General features: G+C 49.3%; 1 protein-coding gene across 3 annotated transcripts in view; it reads left to right on the top strand.

The window, feature by feature from the left end:
- The first annotated feature begins 9,740 nt into the window (after positions 1-9,740).
- The window catches only part of PAIP1 (poly(A) binding protein interacting protein 1), an 82,635-nt gene continuing 80,860 nt past the window's right edge, over positions 9,741-11,515 (top strand). For 2 of the 3 annotated variants that reach the window (XM_063961787.1, XM_063961776.1), the window contains exon 1: positions 9,743-10,130. In XM_063961787.1, coding sequence (XP_063817857.1) covers positions 9,749-10,130 — 382 coding nt within the window. In that variant the 5' untranslated portion in view covers positions 9,743-9,748. Of the gene's footprint in view, positions 10,131-11,515 lie in introns of all 3 variants that reach the window. The other variant, XM_063961798.1, reaches the window with a different exon arrangement.

Below are 11,515 nucleotides of genomic sequence, written 5' to 3'. Positions count from 1 at the left end.
GTAATATCACCCAGGATTTACAATCAAACACATGTGCCATAAACCTTCTAAACTTTTGTCCATCGGTTTACAATCTTATCTAACAGCAGCATAATCCAAGGTCTCACTGATATTTGTATCTTGTTTTAGGAGCTGACAATCATATGTTGCTCTCTCCCCAACTAGAGCTTGTTATTCCACTACACAGGTACCATCAGAGAGACCTCACCTACAACTTGCCACCTAGTACGTATCACACATCCCCAAAATCAGATAATATGATGCAAAATTCAGATTTAAGTGTGCAGGTTCCTTGCCCACAGAGCTTGCAATCGCAGAGATTGCCTTCTCACCTGGGAGGGGCAGGGAGTTGAGACAGGGGCCAAAGCAGCGGCTCCGTGCTCTCCCAAAACTCTTCTCTGCTGCTGGAGCAGGGGCCTGAGACGTCAGAGCTCCTTCCCACTGCACCAGGGTTGAGACTTTTAGTTTGACTGCATAGCTCAGGCTCTCGCCTGATAACAAGCAGCCCTGTCACAATCACGCGGGCCGCCTTCACAGAGCTGAGGGTAAGCACAGCTCAACTGCCCCTGGTGCACTGGTGGTGTGGCAGCGCTTGGTGTGGCATCACACTTCACTTGCATTTGAAGAACCCCGTGCGAGGTTAATTTTTGCTGGATGGCAGGGGGAGAGATTAGTTGCGGTGCGAGTGAGCGGGACCTCAAGTGCCTGCTGGCAGCTGGATTTTTTTTCCTCCTGTCTCTAGCAGGTGTTGAAGCTACATCTGCCCCATTATTAATCCAACCCTGGCTGGCACCCTGTACACACTGTAGCTGTGCTGCGAGCATCAGTGTACACGGACGCATCTGTATGTATGTTGATCGCACGCTGCTGATTTTCGCAGCGCAGCGATCAGGGTACTACTGCGCATGCGTATGCACCGCAATGCGCACGCGCGTCGTACGGGTACAAACAGCATCGTTGCTGGGCAATACTTCTAGCAACGAATTCATTCGCACGGGTGATCGCAAGGAGATTGACAGGAAGAGGGCGTTTTTTGGGGGTCTACTGATCATTTTCTGGGAGTGGTAGGGAAAACGCAGGCGTGTCCAGGCGTTTGCAGGGCGGGCGTCTGACGTCAATTCCGGGACCGGACAGGCTGAAGTGATCGCAAGGGGTGAATAAGTTCAGACCTACTCTAAAACTGCAAAAAACTTTTTTGTCCCGCTCGGCTGCACATGCGATCGCACACTTGCAAAGCGAAAATACACTCCCCCGTGGGCGGCGACTATGCGTTTGCACGGCTGCAAAAAGTAGCTAGCGAGCGATCAACTCGGAATGAGGGCCATAGAACAGTAATACATACACATAGTATACATAGAAAAAATTATAAATATAAAATTATATACATATATATATATATATATATATATATACACACATACATACATACATACATACATATACTGTGTATATATATATATATATATACACACATACATACATATACTGTGTGTGTATATATATATATATATATATATATATACACACTATACATAGTATGCATGCATGGGATGCAGTCAGCATACCGGCGTTCAGGATATCGGCATTTGGAATGCTGATGCCGGAATACCAACATTGGTCAGAATGCTGGTGCGGGATACACACGTGGATAAAAACCCGAACGTAAGTGTGCTGTGGTAGGAGATGGAGGGGAAAGGTTTAGGCTGTGGGAGGGTTAGTATTAGGCTGCAGGAAGAGGGTTAGTTGTGGGGAGAGGGGGTTAGGCACCACCGGGAAGGGTTAGGCTGCGGGGGTGGAAAGGTTAGCTTTAGGCTACATGTGTGTGGGGGGTGGGTTAGGTTTAGGCATCACCGAGTAAAGTTAGGGTCAGGCTGCGGGAAGGGAGGGTTAGGTGGGGGAGTAGATGAGGGTTAGTAATAGTATACTTACCTTCCAGGTGTCAAGATTTGGCATGTAAGGGTGATGTTGTCTGTATTCTGACCGCTGCCATCACAAAGATCCCGATACCATCCCTGCATGCATATATAGCGTATAGTATATATATATATATATATATATATATATATGTATATATATATATATATATATATATATATAAAGCACACACATACAATACACATGCATATATAGCGTATAGTATATTATATATATATATATATATATAAAGCACACACATACAATACACATGCATATATAGCGTATAGTATATTATATATATATATATATAAAGCACACACATACAATACACGTACATAATATACATATATATGCAGAGTACATGTTGTATACATAGTATAGATAACTATACATACTGCAAAAGAGCAGGGAGGGTGTTACAGGAGGTGCTGGATAGAGATGGAACTTGTAGGTTTTGGTGAGGCGAAATCAAGCTTATAAAAGTAATTATCCTGTACAGTACTATACACATGTATGTGTGTGTGACACACTGACAGGTGACTAACCATCTCTCCTGTGTTGAGTTCCTGGCTGCAATATCATTCTGCAGCCTGCTGCCCGGGTAGTTGCTGGTCTGTGTGTGGGTGGGGGGGTGTCTGTGCTCTGATTGGCTGAGTGACTGTGTGTGATGTGTCACTCAGCCAATCGGAGCACAGCAGATGCTGCTGAGGAGTTCCTGCACTGATCAGGATTCTCCTCAGCGTTACAGCAGGGCGCACCACAGCTTCAGCAGCTGATAGTGAGTACCTACCGTATACAGCTTGTCACCAGCCCGACCCTGCCTTGGCCACGCCCCCGATGATAGTGGGAGGAGTTACAGAGCAGGGGGCACACCTGGGATTAACCAACAGCCCAGGCCGCCTCTGATTGTGAGGATAGGCCAGTGGGCGGGGCTATGGATGGATTCGGGGGCAGAGCCTCAGAGGTATTCAGGACTGACTCGGGCCGGCAGAGTTTCAGACCTCTGTGGTCGGAACTTTGGCCAGCTGGTTTGGGGTGTTGTGGGCCTATTTTCAATGGGAGGCCTGGAGCTGCAGCTCCATCCGCCCCATTGTTAATCCGGCCCTGCATAGTTCTTATCAGCACACCAGGTGAAGTAAGAATTCCAGGCCCTATAATAGATCTGAGCAGACGTCGGCTTACAGGCTTTCAACATAGTTTGAATGACAGCCTCAGAGAATCCTTTGGCCCTCAGGAGTGATGCTTCAAGAGCCACACTGTCAAAGCCAGTCTGGCCAAGTCTGGATAGAGACAAGGGCCCTGTATGAGGAGGTCTGGTCATTGAGGAAGTAGAAGAGGATGCTCTGTCGATAGACCCTTCAGGTCTGAGAACCAATGCTGTCTGGGCCACGTCGGAGCGACTAGAAGTAGTATTCCTCCTTCTTGCTTGAACTTCCACAGGACCCTGGGCAGGAGTGACACTGGAGGGAACACGTAAGGCAGCCAAAAGTTCCATTGAATGGCTAGTGCGTCCACGAACGCTGCTTGAGGAACCCTGGTCCTTGATCCGAAGACTGGAACTTTGTGATTGCGTCGAGACGCCATCAGGTCTACATCTGGTAGGCCCCACGTGTCCACTAGGAGTTGAAAGACTTCCGGATGAAGACTCCACTCTCCGGCATGTACATCCTGACGAATGAGGAAGTTCGCTTCCCAGTTTAGGACCCCTGGAATGAACACTGTCGATATTGCTGGCAGATGGCGTTCTGCCCATTGAAGGATTTTTGACACTTCCAACATTGCCATGCGACTTTGAGTGCCGCCTTGATGGTTGATGTATGCCACCATGGTGGCATTGTCTGACCGTATTTGAACAGGCCTGTTCTGTACCAAAGGTAGGGCGAGAGTTAACGCATTGAACACCGCCCGCAGTTCCACAATGTTTATCGAGAGGAAGAACTCCTCCTTGGTCCAACGACCTTGGAAAGAGTGTTGCTCCAACACCGCACCCCAACCACGCAGACTGGCATCAGTCATCAGCAAGACCCAGTGGGGGATCCAGAAGGGACGGTCCCTGCTCAATTGCTGGTCCTGGAGCCACCAGGTCAACGATTGACGAACCTCCGGAGTCAAAGTAATCATGTGAGATCTAATCCGAAGAGGTAGACTGTCCCACTTGGAAAGGATTAACCTCTACAGAGGGCGGGAATGAAATTGAGCGTACTCTACCATGTTGAATGCCAACATCATAAGGCCAAGTACTTGCATCGCCAAGTGTATCCAGCGAGGATTTCTTCCAATTGATGAGCCACCCGTGCGCTTCTAGAAAGCTTACCGTCAGTTGTAGATGACTGAGGAGGACATCGTGGGAGTTTGACAGGATCAGCAAGTCGTTCAGATATGGCAGGATCCTGACTCCCTGGCGACGGAGATGTGCCATCATTACGGCCATGGCCTTGGTGAAGATCCGAGGAACCGTAGCCAGTCCAAATGGCGAGCCTGGAACTGATATGTAGGTTGCCAATAGCAAACCGCAGATACTGCTCATGTGACTTGGCAATAGGTATATGCAGGTACGCATCCTGAATATCCGGGGATACCATATAGTCTCCGGGTTCCATCGCCAGCACAATTGAGCGCAGTGTCTCCATACAGAACTTGGACACTCTCACAAACTTGTTTAGTGATTTGAGGTTGAGTATAGGCCAGAATGACCCATTGGGTTTCAGGACTAGAACAGGGTCGAGTAGTAACCACTGCCCCTTTGGGACAAAGGTACCAGCACTACCACACCTGTATCCAGGAGGGAACTCCCAACCTGCTGCAGAGTTTGCGCCTGTAGTGGCTCTGAAAGGATGACCATTTTTGTCTAGTTGTTGATAAAGAGTGCCCCAACATAGAGTCTTTCTCCTCTCCTTTTTAGTTCTTGAAGCTTACTGACTCTGGGAGCACCACCGACGTGGAATTATAAAGTACACTCCGTGTACATTATCATTAAAGGTCGGTAATCGGACCATTATCCATTAGTGGTTATTGTCTGTAATAGTAACCTGTTGCGGAACTATCCCCCTTAGATTAGGGATGACCGTGGTGTAAAGCTGGTGCAGGGGACGTCTCTTGAAAGAGACTGCATACCCGTAAGAGACAACTTCTCACACCCATGGGTCTGAAGTGGTCTTTAACCAGACCTGGTTGAACTGCAGATGTCGGCCTCTTGAATACTCAAGTGTTTTCAAAGTCACAGCGCTGTATACAGGCGGCTTTAAAAGGGAGACCTTGCCCTGCAGTCCTAGAGACCAGCCGCAGCTATACCTAAAATGGCGTCCAGCGTCTCAGTCAGGGAGTGAGGGAGAGTGTGAGGAAGCTCAAGGGTGGGAACATCTGCAGTAGATGTCGCCCTGGGCCAGGGAGGGGCTACAGGTCAAGCGCCGACTCCCCTATGCTGGGCCTCACCGCCGGTACTACGGAGGCTTATTAACAGGGGCGTTAGTACACCCGACCTGTACTCCTATGCCCTGGCGGATATAGTGGGGTCCCTGCTCGGTGACAATGTCCACGCCAGCGTCGCAGTCCGTCTCCCTAGACATGTATTCGGAACGCGATTTAATGGCAGATCCCACCTGGGGGACCCTCTTACCTCCTCTCCGTAGCAGCCACATGAACCAGGTGTACATCTACGACCGTGTGCCTAAAGCCGTAGCGTCTCTGCCGCAAGTACCCGGGAACAGGCTGCTGGAGTATGCGACACCGCTTGGGAGTTGATGGAGCTGCAGCGCTGAAGTGTCACCATAACATACAGCCCTGACAGCCCAGTTTTGTAGAAATTTTCTGTCAGAAAAAGCTTTTTTAGGGCTGCCCAGTGCAGCCCTCCTGTTATGGTTACCTGCTGTTGCAGCACCAACTGAAAAACTGAGCTCACAGTGCCTTGAGGCGGGGTAACAGAGGAGGCCCCAATGCATCCTTGGACAGCCTAAAGTTTTAGCCTGTTGGTGCCTCTGGATCTAGATCCACTCTACACCCCGATGTTTTCCTGTGGAACACAGTGTACCCTGCTACAGAAACTATTGTTCCGTGTGTACAGGCTAGATCGTTCACTAGGCGCACTCCCGCAGATAAACCATACCTCCCAACCTGACCCTCTCCAGTAGGGACAAAATGCCCTGCTTCTGGACTTTTCTCTTTCTGTATGATACCCGGTACCTGTGTTGAACAGGTTAATGGATAAGAAAGGTGTTTCAGCACAGGTGATGGCAATCATACATTAAGAGGGAAGTCCAGGAGCAGAGCATTCTGTCCCTCCTGGAGAGGGTCATGTTGGGAGGTATGCCATCCCTGAAGGCAGTGGAGTGTTTATGTGAATAGGCTCTTTCACACACACCAGTTTTTTTGTGCCATTGCTGCTGCACATGTGCACTTATTAAACTCTGCTCAAAGCCGTTGTGTGTGAAAGACACTGCCGACCGGCAAAAAAACTCACAACTTTTGTCCAACTTTTTGCCGTCTGGTCAAAATTGATGTGTATGAAATAGGCCTTAGGAGGTGTGGTGTGACAGGTCAGTGGATGGCACAAAAACTGCTCGCCACCTTTTGTACCAGATGATGATAATCAGTAATGGCAAAAATTGTTGGAGGCGTCCCTTGGATGCTCTGGGCAGCTCTACAGTAACACTAGTGGCTGCATGGTGCCGCAGTCATAGGGTCCTGCCAGAGCCGTAACTAGACATTTTGGTGCCCTGTGCCAGAAAGAGCATTGGTGCCCCCCCATATTTTAAAAAAGGATAGCATGTTCCCATTATTCACATTACACCACACAGTAGCACCCTTACACATTATACACACACAGTAGTGCCCCTTACACATTATGCACACACAGTAGTACTGTAGTGCCTCTTATACATTATGCCACACAGCAGTAATGCCCCTCACACATTATGCGCACTAAGTAGTGCCCCTTACACTATATGCACACACAGTAGTACCTCTTAAACATTATGCCTACACAGCAGTAATGCCCCTCACACATTATGCGCACTAAGTAGTGCCCCTTACACTATATGCACACACAGTACCTCTTAAACATTATGCCTACACAGCAGTAATGCCCCTTACACATTATGCCCAGACAGCAGTAATGCCCTTTACACATTATGCCCACACAGTAGTGTTCCTTACACATTATGCCCACACAGCAGTAGTGTCCCTTACACATTATGCCACACAGCAGTAGTGCCCCTTACACATTATGCACACTCAGTAGTACTGTAGTGCCTCTTACACATTATGCCACACAGCAGTAATGCCCCTCACACATTATGCGCACCAAGTAGTGCCCCTTACACATTATGCACACAAAGTAGTACCTCTTAAACATTATGCCTACACTGCAGTAATGCCCCTTACACATTATGCCCACACAGTAGTGTCCCTTACACATTATGCCCACACAGCAGTAGTGTCCCTTACACATTATGCCACACAGCAGTAGTGCCCCTTACACATTATGCACACTCAGTAGTACTGTAGTGCCTCTTAAACATTATGCCCACACAGCATTATTGCCCCTTACACATTATGCCCACACAGCAATAATACCCTTTACATATTATGTCCACACAGTACTCATCTGTCACAGAGCCTAACTGTTAGCGTCTCTGGACTCTGCCGACTTGCCTGCGTGTCCAACAGACACAGATACATTGCAGCGGGTGTCTGTTAAACAGAGATTATGGCGGCTGACGGTTCCATTCGTAGAGCATCATGTGCTCTGTGCAGAGACACCAGCCGCACCAGCCTAGTTACGGCCCTAGATCCTGCGTGTTGGCACCACTCGCACACTGTTAGGTATGACCCTGAAGAGATCTATGGAGTGGAGACCATAAATTTAGTCTTGGACATATTACGCATGCAAAAGCATTCAAGATAATGAGATGGTGGAAAGACGGTATGAAATGTGAGAGAGGGGAGGACCATTTGGATATCATCTGCATAAAGATGGTAGTATACCAAACAAGCTTATACAAAGATATCAATATTACTGTCATTATCTTTGATTTACTTTTGTTGTATTTCATTTCTGAATACATGTATTTAAGGCAGCGACCTGTATATACACTGCTGTATAGACCCTAGTTTCTTATACTATATCCAAACAAGCTGATATGTCAGCTCACCGGGGACACTGCTCCTTTCACTATCTAATTCTCAGGCTGTGACTGCTACAGTATGACCCAGATCAGCCAGTATCAGCATTCAAAACTCTTTCAGGGGTCTATTTATTGGATGGAGATAAAGTACCAGCCAACCAGCTTCTAACTGTAATATTTCAGACACAGCCTGTAACATGGCAGTTAGAAGCTGATTGGCTGGTAATGTATCTCCATCCACGGCTTAGTAAATAGACCCCTCAGTCCTTAAGGTGTATACACATGGTGAAATAAAGCTGTATGATTTTGACTATATAGTCAAAATCTTAAGGAAAGTTAGTGCATATCTCAAGGTGTAAAGCTGGGTACACACTGAAAGACCGAAAGATAAACTCTTTCACTTTCAGCTCCCTGCTCCTGACTCACGATCTAGAGCAGTGGTTCTCAAACTCGGTCCTCAGGACCCCACACAGTGCATGTTTTGCAGGTAACCCAGCAAGTGCACAGGTGTTTTAATTACTCACTTACATATTTTAAAAGGTCCACAGGTGGAGCTAATTATGTCACTTGTGATTCTGTGAGGAGACCTGCAAAACATGCACCGTGTGGGGTCCTGAGGACCGAGTTTGAGAACCTGTGATCTAGAGTGTACACATGGAAAGATCTAGCCAAATCTTTCAGTCTTTCAAAAGATCTTGCCTAGATGATTTTTGGCTCCAAATTTAATTTTTTTCTTAGTGGCTAGATGACATCATCTAGCCCAGTGGTTCTTAAACTCAGTCCTCAGGACCCCACACGGTTCACGTTTTCCATGTCACCCAGCAACTGCACTGTGTATCACCAACTGTCACATTTTAAAAATGTCCAGGTGACCTGCAAAACATGAACCGTGTGGGGTCCTGAGGACCGAGTTTGAGAACCTGTGATCTAGCCAAAATCATTCACTGTTCATACACTGTGTAAACAGTGAACGATCATGAACGATCTAGCCAAAATTGACCTTGCTGCACAGTCTATCAATGATTTTGTCGTTTACCCATACCCCCCAACATGACCCTCTCCAGGAGGGACAGAATGCTCTGCTCCTGGACTTCCCGCTTCAGTTATGATTGCCGGCACCTGGGCTGAAACACCTTTCTTATCCATTAACCTGTTCAACACAGGTGTCAGCAATCATAAATTAAAAGTCAAGAAGCCGAGCACTGTGTCCCTCCTGCAGAGGGTCATGCTGGTTGGTATGGTAATATAGCATGCTAAGGTGGGCTTTGTGGCCTGCAAACCCTGAGGGGGTCTCTGCCTGTTATGTTATTGTCATGGCCACTGGCAGCGACTACCCTGAGATGTATCAAATCTTCTAAAGAGGACAAAGGGAGCTGCTGCTTATAGCAACCAAACAGCTTATACTACGATTTTAAAGAATGTAGTAGCTACATGACAGCTAGAATCTGATAGATTGCTATGGAACACTTCGCTTGTCTTCTTTAGAACGCTGAATATATCTCCTAGTCACATGCTGATATGTTTAGAGTAAACACTTCTTGTTGAAGCGCTCTCAGACTGCCCCAGGTATTGCTAACAATGCAGAGCACAGTACGCAGAGCAGCAGCAGCATTACGGTCCTCCGGGCAGCAGGTGGTGCTGTAACCCTCTGCTGTGCCCTCTGCATCTAATGCAATTGCTGGAGCCGGCCCGGGCCTCCGAGGCTGCAGATGGCGCTGTCCTCCCAGTTCTCCTGTTGTGGTCTTGGCAGGGGCGGAGCGGGCATAGTGATCGGGCCCGGGGGGCTGCTCGTATACCGAGCTCCGCGACCGGACTGCTGTTATAGAGCTATGTCTGACGGCTTTGATCGCGCCCCGGGGGCAGGTAGAAGCAGAGGCCGCGGCACGCTGAGTCTGGGGACGGGGGCAGGGAGAGGCCGTGGCCGGGGAGCGGAGACCACCGACAACGGGAAGGTAGCCGGCTTCAGGGCCCAGAGCCACGTAGAGGAGTCGGGGAAGCCCACATCACAGAGGGCGGGAGGTCTCCAGCAGCAGCAGGAGCCGCTCCGTCCGCCAATTACAAGCCCGCCCCGGGGGCCCGACATCACCGCAGGTACCCGGGAGCGGGAAATGGATCCTGTACATTGTCAGTGCACACCATACCCCTGTCCCTGCATTTACCTGCCACCCCCAGTGCCCGCTCCGTGCACCCCAGACCCCTGACTTAGTGCTAACTCACTGCATACCTTACCTCTGTCACTGTATCCCTTGCCTTAGTGCTAACTCACTGTACCCCTAACCCTGTCACTGTATCCCCTGCCTTAGTACTACCTCACAGCACCCCCCAACACTGCCACTGCATTCCCCCCAGGGCTCACTCACTGCACACCTTACCTCTGTCACTGCATTTACCCCCTGTGCCCACTCTGTGCACTCCAGACCCCTGTCACTGTATCCCCTGCCTTAGTGCTAACTCACTGTACCCCTAACACTCACTGTATCCCCTGCCTTAGTGCTAACTCACTGCACACCTTACCTCTATCACTGCATTTACCCCCTGTGCCCGCTCCATGCACCCCAGATCCCTGTCACTGTATCCCCTGCCTTAGTACTAACTCATTGCACACCTTACCTCTATCACTGCATTTACCCCCTGTGCCCGCTCTGTGCGCTCCAGATCCCTGTCACTGAATCCCCTGCCTTAGTACTAACTCATTGCACACCTTACCTCTATCACTGCATTTACCCCCTGTGCCCGCTCCATGCACCCCAGATCCCTGTCACTGTATCCCCTGCCTTAGTACTAACTCATTGCACACCTTACCTCTATCACTGCATTTACCCCCTGTGCCCGCTCTGTGCGCTCCAGACCCCTGTCACTGAATCCCCTGCCTTAGTGCTAACTCACTGTACCCCTAACACTCTCACTATATCCCCTGCCTTAGTGCTAACTCACTGCACACCTTACCTCTGTCACTGCATTTACCTTCTGTCCCCTGCCTTAGTGCTAACTCACTGCACCCCTGTCACTGTATCCCTTGCCTTAGTACTAACTCACTGTACCCCTAACACTCACTGTATCCCCTGCCTTAGTGCTAACTCACTGCACACCTTACCTCTGTCACTGCATTTACCCCCCACCCCCTGTGCCCGCTCTGTGCGCTCCAGACCCCTGTCACTGTATCCCCTGCCTTAGTGCTACCTCACAGCACCCCCCAACACTGCCACTGCATTCCCCCCCAGGGCTCACTCACTGCACACCTTACCTCTGTCACTGCATTTACCCCCCCCACCCCACCCCCTGTGCCCGCTCCGTGCACCACAGACCCCTGTCACTGTATCCCCTGCCTTAGTACTAACTCACTGCACACCTTACCTCTGTCACTGCATTTACCCCCCTGTGCGCTCCAGACCCCTGTCACTGTATCCCCTGCCTTAGTGCTAAAACACTGTACCCCTAACCCTGTCGCTGTATCCCCTGCCTTAGTGCTACCTCAC

This window comes from Pseudophryne corroboree, chromosome 1 (assembly GCF_028390025.1).
Source record: "Pseudophryne corroboree isolate aPseCor3 chromosome 1, aPseCor3.hap2, whole genome shotgun sequence".
NCBI classification, from domain to species: domain Eukaryota; kingdom Metazoa; phylum Chordata; class Amphibia; order Anura; family Myobatrachidae; genus Pseudophryne; species Pseudophryne corroboree.
Note: the sequence above shows the minus strand (reverse complement) of the source record. Positions and strands in the feature narration are given on the sequence as shown.